Source organism: Callionymus lyra, chromosome 6 (genome assembly GCF_982586985.1).
Source record: "Callionymus lyra chromosome 6, fCalLyr1.hap1.1, whole genome shotgun sequence".
NCBI lineage: Eukaryota > Metazoa > Chordata > Actinopteri > Syngnathiformes > Callionymidae > Callionymus > Callionymus lyra.
Window position 1 is genome coordinate 22,889,982 of NC_141823.1, and position 22,205 is coordinate 22,912,186.

Genomic DNA, 22,205 nt, shown 5'->3' on the forward strand with positions numbered 1-22,205 from the left:
TAATGTCAGAAGGGGATTATCGTTTGCACATTTGAAATGGGGTTGGCACCGAGCTACTAAAGCGCTATAGCCGACCGGAAAACCGATCCAAACAAGAGGATGACGGTCAAGAGTCCTGTGATGTATGCGTGGAAAACATCTCTTATTTCCCTTTTTGTATAAACTATATTAGAGGATGACAAACCCCACAAATTAGTTGGACAGCAAAGCAGGTAAAAGGTCAGTGGGATGCCATCAAAGTAGGATAGTAGAGAACCCCGGTCATTTAATTTACACACTCCATCAGCGTCTGCGAAGACTCATGTTACCTTCTGCTGCCAGACTGGCGTTAACAGAGCAAAGCTGATATCCACAAACATGCAAAAAGACTTCATCCACATGACCTGTCAAGAAGTGGGTTTCAACTTACGAAAGCTGCTCGCCCGCGCATGGAGACAAAGGCGCCAAAATGGCACCTAGCCACCCAGCATACTGGACATCACGTAAATATCTCACATGGGTGTACTTGTGTGTATTTGTTCAGGAATCTGTTTATGAACCAGTTAATAATAGGGACGTCAGCAAGCAGAGGTTGGGCTGCAGTCATCACTTTCAGGGAGAGCTTTTCCAAACGACTAAATTAAAAGATCCCGATGACCAGAATAACGTTGAAAATCAAAGGTTCTCGATTTTTCTTACGATCAACAACCTTAGTAGGCTCATCATCGAAGTATGTGGAGGTGTTTGAATTGAAACAGAACCTGGTGGTTAACCTAATCTCCAAGCATTACTGGGACGTGCTTATGACTCCAAGATTAACATTTATTTACAATGATTAAAACAAATCCTTAAATTTAGAAAGATTTCTCATCGTCTAGGCCTCTGTTTACTGCATCTCTCTTCACACAACAATTTTGCGTGTTCCCACCGATGAAATCATCGGCTAGAATACCGAGGTGTAAATCTGATACTAGACTTAAGAGTTCAACACCCAAAAACTTCACTTTATGCCAGCATGAAAGTGACACTGTGGTCCCGGGTCAGACTGCAGTTAATGATGTGGTTCAGTGAGATTCTAAAAGCAGTACATCGCCTAAAATAAGACACTACTCACACAAATTCAACTTGTATATATTTATATATTTGAGGTCCAAGTACTACAAGTTTTTTTTTTCAATTCTTGTACAGAATTTCTTGAATTATGTTAGTACCAGAGAACATTCCAGTTAAAAGGCATCTTAGTTTTGAAAACATCTACAATGCCCCCATTAACAAACAAGTGAAACATAAAAGTCTTTAGTTATTGATTTAGATAAGAAATGGATTGACCAACATTCTTGTCTAATGATGTGCCAGCATCAAATAGTTTTTCGTATGTCGCCTATATGACACGCCAACAATGATCACTCACTGTACCGTGTAATGAAACTGCCTGACACAGAGGACAAAAAATCTCAAATTTGATAAAAACAACCATTGAAACATTAAATTGATGAATACAAAATCTGGATTTAAATGTAAGGTCAGTGGAGAGACAGAAAATTAAAGTTAAAGTGGCCGTCTCTCAGGTTTTATTTCGCACTCGCAAAGATGGTACATTTGAACCCATCAAAGCAGTGAAATCTGTGTTTAATTCACTGAGGGAATAAAGATGGACTGTGCCATTGATTCAAGGTAACTATTGCAGCGGCCGTCTGGCAGCGGGGTTAAAAAGGTTGGGAACCACAGACATACTGCAAGTATTCTGGTCTCGACCTCGGTAGTATATGACAAGGTATGAAGTATGCAACCTAGTTGCCACTGCGAAGTGAGAAACAGACATTACCAGAGCTGAAGCTTTAAGTATGTGAAGACGTGCTGGTTTCTGACTTTTTCACTTTCCTGAAGCATGATGTAACATATTTTCACTACATATACTTGACAAGAGAAGTAAATGGATGTATAGGGCTCTCCTTTGAGAGGAATCGTGTAATGGTTTGGGAAGTCAAACCTCTTTTCACGCTGGGTTAATCACCAGTGAAACTGGTTCCTGACATAAGAGGCATACTATTTATATATTAAAATGACAGGCAAATTCATGGGAGTAATATTCTGTAACTTGGCAGTGCAATTAAAATGTGGCAACGGATAACGTCTGGGACCGATCCAGAGGTTCTAAAAAAGATATTCTCTTGAATAACAAATATATGACTGTGGCTTTTTAGGTACCAGAAATATGGAATAAACAAAAAAAACATTGTGAACATGACATTCAGTGTTCTAGCCTGTCTGACACATACTGGCTCTAAAAGGATTCTGCTTCCCTTTGCTGCCCGGGTCACCATCCAAAGTGGGTAATGGATCATCAGAACACCCAGGGAAGTCTGCGCCTCTGACTAGGTACGCAGAATAAATCGGGTTCTGTTGCCATGCTGTCACATGATGTTTTGAAGATTAGCAGACCATTGACATTTTATTCATGTGTATGTTAAGCAACCAACAAGATTTTTTGATACTTTCTCTGCAGTGTAAATACCTTCAAAATGTATATTTGAGCCCAGAAAAAGCAACCAATAAAAAAGAATAGGAAACATGTTAATGTTATTAAGGAAAAGCAAATGCTGTCATAATATTATGAAACATAATGCAGAGAAAAAATATTTAATTGCAGTATTTTACAAATTATTGGTTATCGATTTAAAATATTTCTGCTTATACTCAATCAAACTAAACAATGATCATCAGAAGGTGCATGGTGACGTAAAATTAAAATGATGAAATCAGCACCTGTTTTGTGTCAACAGAACAGACTAATGATGTTTATTTTGGAAGTTTTTTTTAGGAGTGTAAAGAGGCCATCTAGTGGTTGGTGTTGCAATTACAATGGATCGAGATATTTTTTTGCTTTCTAAGTTTCTTAGGATTCAAGCATTTTCTATTATTATTTTATTAATATTATTATATTCATCCTTCAATTCACTAGAAATGGTTCCGAATTTGTTACTGAAGCCAAGAGCAATATTGGAAATAAGTAAATTGACAAGTATAAACAAATGATTTCATCTGGACAAGAAGCTGTTTTGTTACAGAAATTAAATGCATTACTTTATAAATTAGTAATAAAAAGAAAAACTAAATATGTTCATAAAGGTAAAAGAATGTACATAACATGTCAAATTTTTTCTAGGCCATTTCAGGACTATTTTCAATAAAATACATGTTATTTGATTTTTATTTTCCTCTGATTCTTTCCTCTTATCCTGCACACAATCTGCTAAACAATTCCATCTTTTGCATAAAAGAAAATAATGAATACAAACTTGATCTTTTATTTGTAAATAATTTAGAATTACTTTCCATATCCTTGTAATAATTCTTATTTGATACATTTATCCAATGGCAACCCGATGAGAATCTAGACCTTTTAAAGACATTTCACCAAAACTGTGTAGACAGTGCAATTTTAAAACATTTCCCACACACAGACACACACACTGGTTAATGCTGCTGAGAACTATATAGCGTGATCAGTAAGATTAAAGATAAACTTTCCCTTTCACAAAGATGCCCTTTACAACGATCAAACATGACCTGAAACAGTATCCTGGTTAGTAATTAAATTGCTGACATTGACGGTGTGAAAGGAAGATAGCTACCAAAGCTGGCAAGAGCAACAATTTACTCTGTGTCATTCACGAGTTGTTTGTTCTTTTCCAGTCGTCTGACCAAAGACACACAAGTCTGCTCAGCAGCTGATTCTACACAATTATGGATAACGTCTGATTTAGGTGACAAAGGTAATTGTTGGGTTTATTTGTGCACTTCAGACGAACAATGCCACGACTAGCTTTCCTTTTTGCCAATCCATGTGAACTTTACCCAGCATGTCAGCACGGCATCATAAAAAACAAGCGCAAATAAAGGTTGTGCAGAGTAAATACTTCAAAGGATCAGACGTCTGACACGAAGTACTGAACATACTGTATTAGTAAGAACATATTAATATGCATCTCAAAATGAACATCTGTGCCTTTAACTTTTACTTCAATGAAAATCGACTGTGTCTACAGTACAAGAACATCACTTAAAGCATCTAACCTAATGTCATTTGCGTTGTAACAAACTAACAATACAATAATACTTGTTTTTTTTGTCACAGATTTAGTAACAAGTGTAATATTTAAGAGTGTGTCAGCCGCTACTGAGGAGATATGGACTAGTTTCTACCTTCGGCTTCCTTTCAGAGCTTATCACTTCCCACAAGCTCGATGATCAATAGTGCTGTCAAGAGAATACCTTAAAAAAATGTAATAACTGAATTCAACAAAATATTCAGGAGATGTTTATAGTGGGACAAGCTAAATATTATTTCATTCTGTTGGTGTTCCAGCCTCATCTGAACCGATAAAATATTAAAAGCAGCAACCACAATAACGTTTGTAAAAAAAAAATGAATCATTAGTATTTTGGATCCATGCACACATTTTTTGCTACACTTCCTCTCTTATAAGATGTATTAAAAAAATAATAATAATGCATGCAAGCCCAAAAACAAAATAGTGTTGCACGCAATTTACAGTTCATAAGAAGTTAGATATAATATTTATTTATTTTAAGATAAAACAGGAACCAGACCATTTATTTAGTTAACACCAGTTATCTTTGAATCGTCAGAGAAAACTATTTAATCGAAAACTGGCGGATGCAATGAAAACTTTTAGCACACCGACTCAATAAGCAATAATTTCCAAATGGTGGGGGGCTGGGTCCTATAAGCGGGAAATGTACTTAAAGCAAGTAAGTAATACAGACTCCACAACAAGAACACACCAAGATAACTATTTAACTGCACCTCTTGTTATTTATGTAAATATGATTGTGTATATATTATATAGCGCAGATTTATCTTTTATTCTATTTAGATTTTCTTTCTCGTTTTTATTTCTGGGTGTTTTTATTTCTCTTGCTGTTGTTAAACCGAATTTCCCCTCGCGGGACTAATAAAGGTTTTCTGATTCTGATTCTGATAATATTTGTATATTCCAGTCAAAGCAAAACAGGAAGATATTAAGGGAAATATTTTACAAAAAAGGTGACTGAGTAAACTCCTGAGGGTTTGTCACCTCATTACTCTTTGGACAGAAAAAAAGGGTTTTAGTGTAAGTTGCTGCAATGTGAGGCATGAGATCTCCACCAAAACTACCTTGGATTTGAGCAAAGATAAAGAGGAAACTTCAAACAGCCCAATGTTTAAATTACACTTGACTAAATAGCCAGTGTTAATTGTGGAATTAACCTTCAACTGAAATGAAACATCTGACAAATGAAACTAAAAAAAAAAAACTATATATATATACAATATACCCTGAAAAAAATTGTCCCGAAAAAATAATGACAAAAATAAGAGAAAGATTGAAGAGAAAGATATAGTGTCCACAAATCTGCACTGAAACAGCACTACATTTATCCCAGGACGACTGAACACATGATTATTCTCACAGATGTCGTCTGCAGTAATTACCCTCAACCGTTGATTAATCCAATAGACTATGCATGACTAACCAAAAGCTTGGACTCCCTGATACACTCAACGTGTGCTCACACACACACACACACCAACACTCCAGCTCTAGCAAAAAGATCTCGAGCAGCGTTTAACAATCAAGCCCTCGTCCTCACGTTACACTTTGATTTACTAGTCTCCCTGGAGTCGAGGCAGCTTCTCAGTCAAGTGCTAATTTGTCAGCGTGCGGTACCGACGTGTTCCCAGGGAAACTTGGCGATACTGACTGCTGTCATTGTGAAGAAAAGAAAAGGCGGAGTTGAAGAGGCAAGTTTGGACGCGTTAGTATCTGTCGGGCTCCTCTCTCACAGCATGTAGATCGCTTAGAGGTAATAAATGCATCCTTCACTTTGGACGGCTGTTGCAGTCGTTTCTTTTTTTAAATGATATAGTGATGAATAATCATCACCTCTTGTTTTTATCAACCGTGTGATTACACAACGACAACAAATCCCTAGATAAGAAATCAACCCACTGATACACACACACACACATTCCTATTCACACCCAAGTGTGACTCCTTCCCCGCCAAATGAGCATCTTGACTACTTGTCTCAAACAGACCAAAATATATTTCTCTATCCGAGAGTTCTTATCCTACAATACATCATCTTACTGCAATGAAATGGTTCATTAACGTTACATACATCATGGTCAGTCATCTATATCACACGGTCATTCATCATGGTATACGTCAACCAAATGTTGTTGATTTTTGTCAATAAATGTAAAAAAAATAAACCCTTATCTTTTGGTTAAGAGATTCCTTTCACAAAGAAAAATGTGTTTTTTTAGAAGATAGTAGCTCAAACATGTCCAGCCCTGTGGGAGTCTGCCCTGAGGCTGTTTACACAAAAAACATAGAAAAAATGAGGTTTTAAGTATTTGCAATCCCAAGATATTTACACTGCAAATAAAAACTGCAAACTACAAGTCTTCGCACGGTTTAGTTGTTTTTGTGTGTGCGGAAATAATGTAACATGTGTCATTTTGTCATGATCATGCACCTCTGGATAAAATGTGAAATCAACTTTCAAAATGTCCTGCAAGAAAACACACTTATTAAACCAAACTGTCGTCCATATACGTCTCTCCTCCAGCATTACGGCTGCTTCAGCAAGTCTGGCTCCTCGACCTTAAACCACCTTGCACATCCTCCCGAATCATAATCCCCTAAAACACTTTTAGGCCTCTTAACATGCCCTTCAAGCACAAGAAGCTTCTGGTGAGGTCGATTTGCGCTGCTCTCGTTTGAAAAAAAAAAAAAAAAATCAGATAGAGTCTGACAAATTAAAGATTAACAGACATACTCATACTAAACAAACTTTTTTTTACAACCTCAGACTTCAGCTGGCATATTGCAGGCATGTTTATTATTACTTGATAAAGAACAGACACACCCTAGACAAGTGTTGTGAGGCAGGTGGAGGATTCTGGTATAGCAGTTTCTGCCAAATCAGCACAATATTTGTGATGCAGAAGAGAGGACATATGTACAGTGCATCTCCCGGGTCATCCGGAGCCCACCCAAATTCAGAAGAAAACCCACTACGTCTCCCTCACAAGCAGTATTTATACACTAATAAACTCGGCGTTCTATCAGCGCACACGCAAACAGACTCTGGGAGAATAACATAGTCCAGTCATCACAATCACAAAGGCTTGAACAATACCAAAACGAAACAAGCACATTCTCGCGGGCGTGTTAACCCCCCACGTCCGTTGCTGACCGCCCAGCATGGGAACACAGACACCAACATGCGGGGATGACCTCACGTCTGCCCCCCTGGAGCCAGACGATAATCCTAAAACCACAGAGCGTCACGCTTGCATCAACTCTATAGTAAGCTCAGCATCCCGCTAAAAACAAACTCCTGCTCGTCCGCGTCAAGCTCTTTTATTGAACACTGAGCCATAATGTTTTGTTACAATTTTCTTAGAAGGTAAAGAGGCACGCTTTATTCTTGTTTAAAATGGTGCAATGAACGTAGTTTCATTACAAATGTATAAACTTGAGATGAGATTTAAGTCTTTCAACCCTCCGTTTGTTGAAGCAACCACAGGTGCAACCACAGGTGCAACCACACGTTTAAGGGATTTACTTGATTGTTTTGCTCTCAGTATTCAGCTTTACTGTTGCACATTACGAACCAGCTTCTTTGGTTAGTCCGTTATCATTGAAACACATGAGCGCAAAATGGAACTCTCAATCATTATCGTAGCATTGTTCGAAACACTTCATTATTTCAACTGACAAAGAAGTTCTTCTAAAAAATTTTTTCTTTTGCCTTCATTTAAATACTTCTGTGTGCTTGGAGAAGGACATGGTGTTCCAGTCAAATCCAGGCAACTGCATTGAAAACTGTCAAAGTAGAACACAAGTGTCTTTTTGTTCTCGATCATGGCCTTTGAAAAAGGATCATCTCAGAAGAAAGACTTATGAATTGAGTTCATTTTAATGTCAGATTGACTTCACAGACATGTCTAGGTGTGTTTGACTTTGTGGGATTTATGTCAAAAACCTAGAGGTTTCACCTGTTAAAATGTCAAACCTGGACTTTCAAACGTTTTTGTTTTGTCTTTAGTGTGAGTAAGGCACAAACATCATCTATTTCAGACTGAAACCAGGGGTTCGCCCCATTGACAGTTACACCCAATAATTCCCGTCAATTATCACTTCAAAGATCATTACTTTTACACCCACACATTTTAAAGCTGGCACCATAAAGCGTCTCTGGATGGCCAAGCTGCAGTTGCTAGCATGTGTGTCATGGTGTGGGTGTATCTGATTTTTGTCATTGCCTTTGATCTTGTTGAGATGATTTGGGATTTTTCTTAATTAGATTTTTGTTTGTTATGGTTTCGTTCCCTAACGTTTTATTGTTTTTAAAAATAAATAAGATAAAAATTAATATTATTTTGTAATAAAACCAAACATTTAAACTCAAATTAAGGAAATAAGGGAAGCATCTGAACTAGTCCCTTGTTCAGAATCTTTCTGTCAATCAGCATTCTTCTCTCTCAGCTGAACTCTCGGAGCCACCATCCTCCCCTCCCCCAGCACCTCTCCACCCTGCTTTTGTTCCAAACAAACCTGAAATCGGAGTAGCTTCAGCTTCTCGGCTCTATCGGCCTCCTCTATCCACTGTATTACCATCATCAACATCACACTGATCTCTCCTTAGTTTGTAAAACAACACCGCACTGGTTCTGTAGTCAGAGTGGGTGCACACCCACACAGGGTGCAGTTAAAGAAAAGACAGGGTGTGATCTGAAAGGCAAAAAAAAAAGAAGAAATATGTGAAGGAAAACAAAGATCTCATGAAATAGCGGTTCTCCTACTTCAATGAAGTCCTTAATTTGCATTTGTTTTTTATCAAATAGATTTTTGCAGAAAACAAAAATGACTTGAACTTTTTATTACAATGTGGCTTTAATACATATTCAATTATTCAAAGTAGGACTGAGCCACAATATTTTGCCGTTTTCCATGAAGTCTCCAACACTAAAAGTATTACATATAAAACCAAATCATAAAGAGTAACACAATACCACGACAAAAATCATTCTATATTTTGATGGTAGACTGATCTTTAAAAGATTTTCTTTTTGGAATGTGTGCAACTATGACGGTTTTGTTGAGGAATTTAAAACATTTGGACAGCTTTGTACTTGTTTTTCATGGTTTTTGTCTGTTCATTCATAAGATATTTCAGAATATTTTAAAAATATGGATCATTCACAGCAGCTCTTCCAAGTAAAAAAGGTTAAGCAGCCACGGTAGGGATTCCAATACTCATTTGCTTCCTTTAAATCCAATGTTTATTTAAAATTCTATAGGATTTCAGATTAAAAAGTTACCAGAGTAAAGTGTATTCATTTTAATCCGCATATCAAAGACACCTCCTAAGCTAAATGTATGAGGTGATGCAGTGTCAACAAGGTTAAAGTATTCTCCTGACTTTTTTAATCACAACATAATAAATATCATCACCAGGGAATGTTTAAATGTCCACCTTGGTTCCTCAACACGGACTCCTCCATCACGGTCTTGTGGTGTTGTGGGTAAAAGTGGGCCAGAACAGGCTGCTAAGCAACAACAAGCTTCTTGGCTCCAGCATTCTAGAGAAAGTCTCCACTGCCAACACAAAGGAATTTCATTCCATTCTTCAGGAATAAGGCCAGATAGTTTACCACACAGAGTTCCTCAGCCTGCAGGCTTTTCTCATGGTAATAGCTCGGAGCCGGAGTTGAATGCCAAACACACAAACACTAAACATGTGAAACTTGCGGACTCTAAATGCTCATCTGTTAGCAGGGTTTGCAGGTCAAAGGTCACAGCAAATCAGATATAAATATTGTGATATATATCCAAGTACCAGCTGAAACAAAACACGTAAAGCAGTCACCAGAGCCAAATAATAACTATAAAGTGGATAAAGAGCAGATTAACTGTATCAGTTCTATTGACACTTTCGACCTCAACATATTTTAAGGAAATGAAATCGAATTTGACTCTGACTGCAAATTTAACATTATTTTTGCAGTGTCTTATGACCAGTTATGGACTAAGCTTGCCGTCCGTTAGATTCTAAAGGACTGAACCAGAATGTTAGTCAGAGATCATTTAAAAGTGTTATTGTACTGCACATCCATCTTGGATATACAATATAAAAATAACTTGTCATGTTTACAACATCACATCTTATGAACCAGCCCTTTATAATTCCAACATCTGAAAGACAACCATCACAAGATGTGTTAATAAGTATTTTGCACAACACAAAAATAGTGCATGACAAAAAAAGTAAACTTTATATGAACACATACAACAAATAATAAAGTTTTACATAGCCAGTGTCCTAATGGGACATATATTTAAATCCGCTTTTAGTTTGAAGAAAACAGGATCTGAAGCCACTTCTCAGGAAAATCACGAGGAGGACAAGAGTTTGCACTTGTGCTGAGGGTTTGGATGGAAAGAATATCAACACTGTTAGCAACACTGGTGCTCATAGTCGTGTAAAACTAAAACTGTTGTTCTACCTTTTTCAATAATATATGATTTATTTGACCCAACTTAGTTATCTTTTGTTGGATCACAATTACCAAAAGCAGAAGCATCGGTAAAAACAATCTAAAAGGTTTGATTTCAAGAGAAGTCAGTTTTATAGTAAAGTTCATTTGTAAAATGTATGTGAAAAACACACTAACTCTAGGTAACAAAGTTCCCACGTTAAGAATAAAGAGGATCATCATCAATATGTTGTTGTTTTTTTATTAAAACATCCAAAGTTAATAGATCATAAAGAACATTACAAATGAATAACCTTTTCTGTACAAATTTACTCTAGTAAAGTGATGTATTTAATCTAGTATTCAAATGGAATTGGTCAGTACTTTATACGTAGTTTTTTAACGATCCATTCCCACCAACATCACCAGGGAACTTCAGCAACAACAAGTCGAGTTCGTGCTCGTACTGGTCATATTTGAAGCTGCAGGTGTTTGAAATGTTAAATAAAAGTTGAGTCAACATGAAGGTCCAGGTCACTGAGCAACATCCATTAGCATCTCCCTGGAAAACTAGCTAAACATTTCAAAACTTCAAAGTTTCTGCTCACCGTGATGGTAACTTCGTGTTTCCTCAGTCGATACTTCAGGCTCTTCATCTTGGAACGCAGTGTTGAACTCTGGGCTCGAACTACTTCTTCTGCGGGAGTTAAAACTCCCCGAACCTACGAACAATGTTGAAGTTTTATCCCAATTTCGGCACCGAGCGACTTCCACCTGACGTCTAACCGCAATTCTCTGATCTCCGGTGAGTGACAGGCGTGCCGACCAATCGGGTTAAAGCCCTCGCGGTGTGCTATGTTCTTTTAGCCAATAGCATTGAGCGGTAGGCGGGACTTCCGAGGGGAGCGTCTTTGAGACAAGTTTGAGACGTCCTGGGAATATCGACCTCTGTGACGTCACGCCCTTTGAAACACCTGGAAGGGCTCCACATGGAGGAAAGCACACCCTAAACGTCTTTTTTTATAGACCCTTTTCACTTTAGGTTACCACGGTTTAATATAAAAACTGTTTTTTGTGTAACAATAGTGCGTACATTTCCAACATGAAACATTTTAGTTCGAAATATTAATTTTAATTCACATTAAGTGGTTATTAAAGGCAACAAATAAACGTCAAAAGGATACAAATAAAATAAAAAAAATCATTAACTATTGACCAAAGAAGAAAGTATAGCTCAGATACTAAGCTTAACAAAACGGATGTTTTTTTTTCCCCGATTTATTTGAGATGACGTCATCGTCTCTGCAGTTACCAAGACCAGGAATAGTAAGAGCGACATCAGCATAACCAGGCCTTTGTCCGAGTAAGGTGATGATCCTACAAGTTTTCCTAAAACATTTAAGGCCTGTTTAGTCAGAGTCATGGAACTAAATACAAAAAAAAAAAAGATACAATGAATCACATTTAATTGATGGAAAAATCATTGTGCTCTGTACAGTACATAGATATAAATTACCTGAGAATAAGATTTATTGCACAAGATCAGTGTTCATATACACAGATTCATATTCAGAGGTAGTAAAAAATACCATTATGCTTCAATTAAAAAATACTTCATTAGCATTCCCCTTTTCCCTTTAAATCTTCCTCGCAAAAAACATGCTTGAAAAAAAGGATGAAAAATTAGATGCCGCCCGGATTATTATACAAAAAGAAAAAAAAAAAAAAGATGATCCAGTGTTACAGCCTTCTGCGTCTGGAGGGGAAAAATAAATGCATAAACATGAATCGTACATACAGAGCACAGACTTTAAACCAGATTTCCAGTGTGTACTCTTACTTCTGATTGACAACGTTCCCACTGGAGGTGGCCACGGGAGACTGAAAAAGAGGTATTCAGTTTTATTAAGCGTAAACATTGGTTGTTGATTCATGTTTACAAAGACAACTGCATTTACAATCCTATAGGAACATATGAAACAAATATGACGAGTAATCAAGTAGTAATCGACGTCCAAACTTGGTAATAACTAACAATTTTTCATCAAAATGTCAAGTTGTGTTCGAAATGTTAAGTAGTTTATCTCAAAGTATCCCCACTAGCTGCCACTATTAAATGACAATCCAAATTACCTCAACGTCACTTTCCTCTACATTCGATGTAGAGTCTGACGAGTCTGATCTTCTCTTGCGACTGAAACGACATAAGAATTGTGTAGGCGTGTTAAAAGGTATGAGACATTTCCAGATAAGTACCTCGTTGCTGCCATGTTTTCCCGGTTGAGCTTTTCTACGTCAGTGAACTGCACAGTCCGGCCTCTGTTTGGCATTTTAAAAACATTGTCCTGCGGAAACACAAACGCAGTTTAAGACACACTGCATCTACTCGTGTCTTCTTTTTTCTTCATAATTATACTCCAGCGGATCACTTACCCTACAGAATGTGTACATCTTTAAAAATAGCTCGTACTAGATTCATCTGGTTCTGACTCAGCAAATACTACAGTTATGTAAATAATTGACCCAATAATTAAATTTGTTGATTGATTTTGAGAAAAGAATATTTGATACTAAACTCAAAATCAATCAGTGAAAGAAGACATGATTAGGAGTTATAGTCAATCATTAATAATAATAATAATAATAATAATAAAATCATTAATATGGAGTGAATGAAGAGCTAACAGTTCTTCTGACTCACAGGCTCTCTGGTGGTTTGGTTGGAGCGTTCTTTAGCGTTGCTGCTCTCTGTGACGATCGCCTTGAGCTGCTTCAGCTTCTCATCCCTCACCCACAATTTGTTCTGCATCTCCATCTGTTTGGCATTAACTCGACGATCCTAATGGTGGAGCATTAAGAAAAAAAAAAAAAGTTGATAGATTATTCCCAAGGTTCTTTGTTTGACAAACAATGGTGAGTTTAGTGCCATCATTTTAGACGTTGACGAGGAAAACTCACACACTCCTTCTCCCACTTGAACGTAGCATCGTTCACCACTGCCTGCATCTGCTGCTCTCGTCGCTTCATCTCGGTCAGCTCCTGACGGTACCTGACGGACTGACACTCCAGGCCCTGCTGCAGCGAGCGCTTGTCGTTCTCGTACACGTTGACCGTCTTCTGCAGGATGTCGATCTGGCACGACAAGAAACATTGGATTAACAAGGATATGTTAGCAGTGAATGAGTAGCAGACCTTTGATTCCAGAGTTTTGGATTTCTTCTCCAGACGTTCGATCTCCATTCTCTGAAAGTTCAAGGCCTTTTCATTATCATGCAGTTTGGCTTGTTGACCTTGAAGCAAGTTCTCCTTTGCACCAAGCTGAGTGGCAGATTGATGAATCTTGGACTTGATTGCTCCAGCTGCGGGAACACGATAAATGTCTTGATGAAAGCAGTATGGGTGAACATTCATGCTGGTCTACATCTCAAGAAGACATAAGATAAAATAACACGCGTCTCAGTCAAGATTGGTCTTTAAAGGCCAGTTCAGACGAGGTCAGGTGGAAAAGTGTCAGACGTCTCTCCTCCCCGACATCATAAATATCACTACCTTTCTTCATCTCCTGCCTACACACACATCTGCATAATGTTTCAACCATTATATATATATTTACATATATATCAAGACTAAAGCAACATCATTCTACTCAAAAAGCCACCATCATATTTAAAACTACATTGAATGCCAAGTTTAAAAGTCATTCATCCGTTCAAGATTATAGTTTTGCTTCTCCATTATAGTTTAATAAACAGCAAGATGAGCATCACAACCAACTACTGCCTTTCTTAATTAAAAAGTCAGCACAGTATTCCACCGTCATACAATACGTCCCACACTACACACCACAACAAAGCTATCGTACCAGTTTCATTATAACGCTGGATGATGATTTGTCGAATGTGCCTTCTTCTCTCCAAGGCCTCCATGATGCGTGGTATCGTCTGATCGTCCGCTGGGTCGACCAGGTTACATGCAGGCAGCGGTGGAAGGGTTTCGATGAGCTGACTGAGTGGCAAGAGGCTGTCTATAAAGGACAGGCGAGAAATCAAAAATAGAGAATGGAACATGAGATCATCACGGTGTTCACCAGCACTGCTGGGCCCTCCTCGCTCCTCCAGACGACGAGACAGTTCATCTCTGAACTCCTGGTTTCTTTGTCTCCGTCCTGCAGTGAAGCCAAAAATGGGTTTGTCCACTGGTCGTGCCACCTCCACTTCTTGCGTCATCTCAGCGAAACGCATCACCAACTACGGACAAAAACAAACTTGTACTTTGGAAATCTTCTCTCAGTTTTCGCTCAGATTCTCTCCTTGAAAACCGCAAGGAAAAAAAATGACCTCCTACCATCGTCTCCTCGTAGTCGTCGGCCTTCGGGTTGACGCAGACAATCATCCGAACACGACCTTCGCCATCAAAGTAGTTTTTAAAAAGATGTGTCAGTTTAGAGTCTCTGTACGGCACCATCTACGGAGAAGAGGATGCGAGAGTACGCACAAGGTCACAACACCATTACTGAGAATCTTAGGCTTCATTTGGCCATCAAGGTATGTTTCAGGGAGAGAAGATGAAAACCTTGTTTGATCCACTCATCTGGTTCTCACGCAAGACCTCCAAGCATGTCCTGAGTGCCATCAGCGACTGGTTTATATTTCCTGTCAGAGAAACATTTCAACCTGAATTTGATGAACACTGGGAGTCTCACGCTGATTTACTATGCCCATAATATTGCATATAAATGAATCTAGCTGAATAGATGTCATGTAGTTCTGTAGAGTTTGGCACAGATTAAAAAATAAATTAAATGATAAAACAAAAACATTAGGAAACTTAAGAGACCTGCTTCGCGGAGGCGGCTTCCTTCTGCTTTTGTTCTGCTGGTGCGTTCACTGCCGGCCAGGTCGACGAGACATAACTGGCTGACATTAACCTGGTTCTTATCCTGGAAAACAGAAAACAAAATGAGCAAAAATTTGATTTTGGGCGACGAAAGCAGCTTTTTTTTTTAAGTTAAAAAAAAAAAGCAGCAGAATGAACCGATGATGATCGACAATTTTAAGTTTCTAATCTATTAAATCCGTAGTATGGCTGACCTCAACCTGAGGATGATGGAAGTGATGAAGGATGTTTAAAACAATGATGTTTGAAGCAGAACTTTACTTAAGCCTTTAATAGTTCAGTCAGGATTCATCCATGCAGAGCACGTGGAGTTGAACCATGACATTGCTCTGTGTTCATTTTCCTTCCAATATTCATTAAATCGAGTCAATGAATGATTTATTCCTTCTCATGTTTTGTATTATTTGTGGTGACATTATATCTCTCTGTTCGCCTCACACATTTCACTCTTTCCCCAGTGAATAGAAAACCATTAATATGGAAAATGCGGAGGCGGGGGTTGTTGACGGCTAACGTACGAATGTGGTTTAAGGAGAAAAAAAAAAAGGGTGTCCTGTGATGAGAAAGTAAAGCGCCCTCTTTATTTCCCGCGAAGCATCTTTACCTGGAGAACATTGTCTCCGTCATCATCCAGGGGGGCCTGGACCAGCTTCAGGGTGAACACACTGTGTGAACGACTGGACTCTCGGTTGAGTTGAGTGTTAGCGATCCTCCTCTTCTTTTGTCCTGCAAATATAAATCCTCAAGCATCCGCGGAAAGCAAGGTTTGTTTTTTTTCTACATTTAAATTACTTTAACAGTTTTCATTTTTAGTTTTGTGTACCGTCTCTTAACATATGTGGGGGGAAAGAGGCTGGTTCAGATCATCATGCGTTAGACTTAAAATAATATTCCGTTAAACTCAGTTCCAAAACGCTTTAAAGTTAATGTTATTAGAAATGTCGATCAATGGTTAAAATTACTTACCTTTCCAAAACACTGCGAAAGCCTCTTCTGTGGACTTCACCTCTACTTCTGTGCACCCAGCCACGTAAATGTTGTGAAACTGGTCTTCCCGCAGAATCTTGGATTGAGGTGGTCTGGATTTTCAAAGTTGCATAACATTTGATTACATATCAGTCAGTAAAAGTCATAAGAAGAAGATACGGGTCCTAGTAGAAGTTAAAAAGTTCAGTCAGCCCCACATTATGAAGTTAATCCAGATGATGTTATCGGTCACACTTCTTAAGGAGTGTGGCTTCTGCCCGCTACTTCACGCATTCCCCATTTCAAAGTGGAGTATTGCTATTTTTGGATTTGCTAAGAACGTCACCCTGGGGTCTTTTATGTAAATGACACAGTAAGCCACCCATGGCTTTATGGTAGGCCGATCCATTTTCGAGCAGGAGGAGCCGTCGCCCACATCCTGATTAAAGGGGTTTTGATGGGAAAAAAAGAAATATATATAAAACCGGATTCCTTCTCCGGATTCCAACCGAGAATATAACTTTGAGTGAATGCTTTCGAGTCCTAATGGATTTCCGCTTAACTAAACGTTACAGCATGATGCAAAAATATAGACATATCCATTAGGGTAATGAAACATAAACAAAAAGAGCACCCGTTTTTTAAACCGGTTATTTTCAGCTCACCTACTGTACAGTAGCTTACCTTGCCCTGATGGGGTCGACCGGAGACTCGTGGAGAAGATCATATATGTAGTTATTATAGATCTCAATATACGACACAAAGACACTGTAACACGTGTCTTCGTCCACATTGTCATATTTGCAGCCCTCATCTGGGTTGATCATGTCTGCCACCTCAGGATCAGGCTTCTGTCTGGAGGACAAAAACATTTATTTTTAACAACAACCCTTTCACTTGTTGATTTTTTTTTTTTAATGCAGTTAGCCTTAGATAACAGTCCATCTATCGATCTATTAGGATCTATCGTCCAAGATTCAAACATAATGAGCATCGTCACGAAGCGTGAGCTTTACTAATGTGTTTAAACATGGCAGTACATTTACAGGATTTTGTCATTCATCACCTGCTCCTGAGCATGTGTAAGTGTTTGTGTAAATTCAAGAATGAACATGATTCAAGTGACCATTTTATATTGCTGACTCATTACATGAACGACGTGAAAACATGACGTGAACATAAAATAAATTCTTGACCATTTTTGCATGCATTTACTAGATGTTTTGTCCATCTGTATTCCTAGTTTTATATTTATTAGAGTTTTTGGGTACCTTGAAAAACGCTATATAAAACGTACGTGTTATTATTATCAAAAAAAACAACATGTTTAGTTAAAAGATTTAAGATTTAGAAGGTTCAACTTGATAGATTCAATATTTCCCCCCCCTAATAGGCCAAAATTACAAAGTATGTAAACACTCGTGAGGTAAATTTACCACCAAAAAGTCTCCATTATAATGCGAGTGATGCCCTCGTCAGCAAGTGATATTTTACTGGGTGAAATGTCCTCCTTATTGACGCATTTCTTTTGTCTGTGATGATCTATTTCTTTAGCTCCAGTTTCATGTCGAACCATTCACGTTTCACCGAATATTAATAACGTCAAAATAACTTTGCAATGATTGTGAATCATTTTTGTAAATCCACTGAATTGATTATACATTATTTCTATGATGAACGGAAATACCGAATTTCCTCTCGCGGGACAAATAAAGGTTTCTGATTCTGAAATGAAAGAAAATGTAAGAATAATAGCCTAATAATAGGCTAAAAATCCCAAAAATGTAAACGACTGTACATGTCTTAAAAGGTTTCTTCAATAATGCGAGCGATGTTCTCGTCAGCAGATGATATTATCGAGATCAATCCCTGGTTTGGCATGAAGCTGGAGCCAAAGAAATTGATAATCACAGACAAAAGAAATTGATAATCATAGACAAAAGAAATGCATCGACCACAGGAAGAATGATCTTTGCAACATTAATAGACTCATTGATTCCTTTTGCTATTTGCTCTGTATAAAACAGAGTCTGGGGGCAGAAGTGAGTGAAAGGATGATGCATTATATTCCATGTTAATCTATGTGTCCCTTTCTTTGTGTTATTTCCTTTGATCCATGTTCTTTACATTTGCAATTCGTCATCCCTGCATTTTGTCCTTTTATTTGCACTTTGGTCTTGTTTTATGAAACTATCGTCATCTGTGAACTGGAAACCCAATTTATTTTAGGAGATCTCCAGAGGGATTAAAAAAGTATATTAATCTAATCCAATCTTCCAGTAAAATATCACCTGCTGATGAGAGCACCCCAAACAGGAAATATACCCGATGATCGTTTACTTACTTTGTCATTTTATTATAAGGTTTTTCTTTTTTGGAATCACCATTCATCAAGAAAGAATGTATAATCCATCAAGTCGATTTAAATTGATAATTCACAACAATTAAACCTGCTAATTACCAATTCATTTGACTAAACGTGTTGTATTTTAATACATTTTGTTTCGGACCAATCACGTTGTTCAAAGGCATCTGCATGTTCACATGACAGAGCAGTAATATGAATTACAATGTACATTTCCAATAGTGACGAGCTTGAATTAAGTGCATTCTTTAATTTACACAGTCTCTACACATGGTCCAGAGCAGTTATAGATTTTGTTAGTAGCTACAAGAAGATCTGAGCTGCTATGACAAAATCCTCAGTTTTCCACTTTAAAATAAGTTCTGCTTACACACCGTAAATGAGACCCATTGCGTCTTATTCATTTTGAATCTTTATCGGGATAACAAAGTTACCTGGACGAGGGAGTCTTTGGCACTTGGTTTTGACTGTCTCTTTTCTGCCTCTCCAGAAGAGCTTCCACTTGATTCTGTACGTCGATCCCATTTTTGTCATCTGGTTTAAACACCTGCTCGTATAGAACATGAAGTCATTAGAGAGTCCTTCGAGCATCAACAACATGGAGCAACTTACAAATCTTTTGGCCTGATACGGGCTGATACTGTTGAAGAGCATGTCCAGGGCACGAGGCAGAATCCCTCCTTCTCCAGGTGACCCGGTCATGGTGTAAGTCTTACCACTGCCAGTGACCCCATAGGTGAAGAGAAGACCTGTGGAGAAGTTTAATCAGAGTAAATGTGTGAACTTAGAACAGTAGAACGCCATAAAAGTATTATTTTAACATCCCTGAATAATAAAATAATCTTACCATTTTTGCAGTTTATAAGATCCTCCAACAGTGATTTGGTCACATCCTCAAACAGCTGCCCTTGACTTGTATCAATCCCAAAAACCTTTTTAAAAGAATACTGGGTCTAGAATATAGAAAGACATAAATATATATATATAAAAAATAACTTGTTAAAAAGAAACAAATATAAGCATTATTCATCTAACAGATGTATTATTGTAAGTAAGTAGTGACATTTGCACAAACTATCACCGAGGAAATGATTAATAAACATTTAGAATACATATATATATATATATATATATTTGTTTAGATTCACATGAGGATATGCTTAAGAACGCCGTGTGCGATATGGGAACAGTAAACAAAAAATGTTGTCACCTGCTATCAGACGTGATCGCACGTCAAACACAAAGCAATAATCCAATGTGATAACTTGAACAGATGTAGGCCATCAGTTCTAACAAACAATTTGTTTTTCTTTGGTTCATCACATTAATAACTGCTAAAAACAAAGTCACTATGAACCAAATCTTCTAAATCAACACTGCCTTCTCCATTTCTACCTCTTTGTATTCTCCATTTCGATTTGCTTTAAGTCCTTCTGGAGCATGAAGCTGAATGGTGGAGTTACTGATCATCTCAACACAACTCGCTCCATCCTCAGGTCCAGGTGCACGTACGCGGCAGTACACCTGTGTTAAAACGAAAAGACTTCAATCAATCTAAATGAAACTGGTATCCCTTCCATTTCACTTTATACCAGTAGTGTTTACTTACGCCAACAGGATCTTTCTCTATGCTGATCGTCCTTTTGGGGCCGAGTCTGCGAGGGGTTCGGCCTTTTCTTGAGGCAAAAAAAAAACAGAAGTATTGCAGTACAGATGACACCGTTATCACCAAAGAAAGTTGTCAATGCAGGTTTTGTTAAATTGAAAGGAAGGAAATGTATAACACATGTAAATTAGCTTCACATTTATTTTTACCTTCATACACAATGAGCATAATCTGCCATATTGTTTCACATTTTATAGAGACAGAAGGTGAAGCAATTATTGCTGCAGGTATTCCAGCCGTACCTTCTCGCACCTGAACTAGACATTACATTTATCTGGAGCTTGTAATCCATGCGGTCGTGTCTTCTCGTTTGGACTATTGTAACAGTTTATTTTGGTGTCTAGACAAGAAAGCGCTGTCTCACCTGCAGTTGATGCAAAACTCAAGAATTCTGACCCACTCTAGTAGAAGGACTCACATTTCCCTGATCCTTAAAACTCTTCACTGGCTGCCAGTTTCTTTCAGGATCAATTTAAAAATTCTGTTTGGTTTAAAAAAGGCACTTTACAAATGACTATTACTTACTTGCTTATATATACCATTATATTTTACTAAAGTAGCCATTTAGTCAGGGAAATCTGGAAGATTTTAAAGTAGGAAGGAAACATTGTTATTTAACAAAGCTTGTACGTCTACCAAAAATATTCTATAAAGCAAAACATAAATCAGGAAAAATAAACTTTGTAAATATCACAGTTAATGGTAAAAACGTGCTTCCCAGCTACTAATGAAGAGTTTAGAGCTACAGTAGTTCAATGTGACGGTTTGTCAGCATTTTTTGTCATTCTTAAACTTTTGATTTATATATTATTCACAAGTTAATTTTAATGCTCTATATTTCTATTGAATATTAAGCATTTAGGAAAATCGATGAACCACGACACTTTGACAAGTTCGCACGTTTGTTCAGCTCAATAAATCTAACCTTTCCATGCGCTTTAACGTTTAAAAGCATTCGTTATTGTGTTTTAAAACGTATATTAAATCAATAAAACACATACAAATCTATCTCAGGCAACATACGGTTACATACCCAAGCATTGCTTCTGCTGTTTCAAGACAAACAAGATGTTTGAATATTTGCGCGTTTGAGCCACTTCCGCGAGTCAGGTGCGAACCAATCAGAGCCAAGTATCAACGACAGAGGCTCCGCCCAAGTACAACGCAATGCTGCGTTCAAGGTGTGTGGGACAAAAGCGCTGTCACAGGCGCCACCGTGGCTGACCGCTATTGAAATTACATATTCTACAATTCATCGTTCAAATGTAATCTAGGTTTTATGTATTTAAGTTATTGTTTTCATAAATGTAAGTAAGCAAGTCATTTTTATTTGTATAGCGCTTTTCCGGACCAGGGTCACAAAGCACTTAAACAATCAAAACAATATTCAATTAAGTATATACTCTAAAGATCAAGATAAAAACTGATAACACAACAGGAGTTCCAGAAATTGAAGGAAAAGCCTGAACAAATAGAAACGTCTTAAGATGTTTCTTGAAGGAGTCAGTAGATCCATCAAACACAAAGGGAGAGCCTGAAAAGATTTCTCTCCTCTGGTCCTGAACCGTGTGCGAGGAACCATAAGTAGATTCTGATCCACAGACCTCAGAGCCCGAGCTGGGGTGTAAGGCTGGATCAGATCACTGATGTAAGGAGGAGTCTGACCATGAATAGATCTGAAAGTAAGAATCAGAATTTTAAAGTTGATCCTGAAAGAAACTGGAAGCCAGTGAAGAGTTTTAAGGATCGGAGAAATGTGAGTTCTTCTACTAGAG

General features: G+C 37.8%; 2 protein-coding genes across 3 annotated transcripts in view; both read right to left on the reverse strand.

The window, feature by feature from the left end:
- uacab (uveal autoantigen with coiled-coil domains and ankyrin repeats b) overlaps positions 1–11,306 on the reverse strand; it is a 28,045-nt gene extending 16,739 nt beyond the window's left edge. For both annotated transcript variants that reach the window (XM_087794311.1, XM_087794309.1), the window contains exon 1: positions 11,146–11,306. In XM_087794311.1, the coding sequence (XP_087650437.1) occupies positions 11,146–11,193 (48 nt within the window). In that variant the 5' untranslated portion in view covers positions 11,194–11,306. The remainder of the gene's footprint in view (positions 1–11,145) is intronic.
- A 432-nt stretch (positions 11,307–11,738) lies between these two features.
- On the reverse strand, positions 11,739–21,499 carry LOC148077617 (kinesin-like protein KIF23). Its single transcript, XM_087793299.1, has 21 exons — positions 21,464–21,499; positions 20,374–20,440; positions 20,160–20,288; positions 19,612–19,717; positions 19,377–19,513; positions 19,199–19,311; positions 17,084–17,254; positions 16,400–16,512; positions 16,038–16,159; positions 15,374–15,476; positions 15,110–15,189; positions 14,882–15,001; positions 14,625–14,784; positions 14,400–14,561; positions 13,730–13,896; positions 13,496–13,669; positions 13,239–13,376; positions 12,794–12,882; positions 12,671–12,731; positions 12,378–12,418; positions 11,739–12,293 (listed from the first exon to the last, which is right to left on the reverse strand). Exons 1-21 carry the CDS (start codon positions 21,469–21,471, stop codon positions 12,278–12,280), a joined length of 2,277 nt encoding a protein of 758 aa, XP_087649425.1. The 5' UTR covers positions 21,472–21,499; the 3' UTR covers positions 11,739–12,277.
- Between the last annotated feature and the right edge of the window lie 706 nt (positions 21,500–22,205).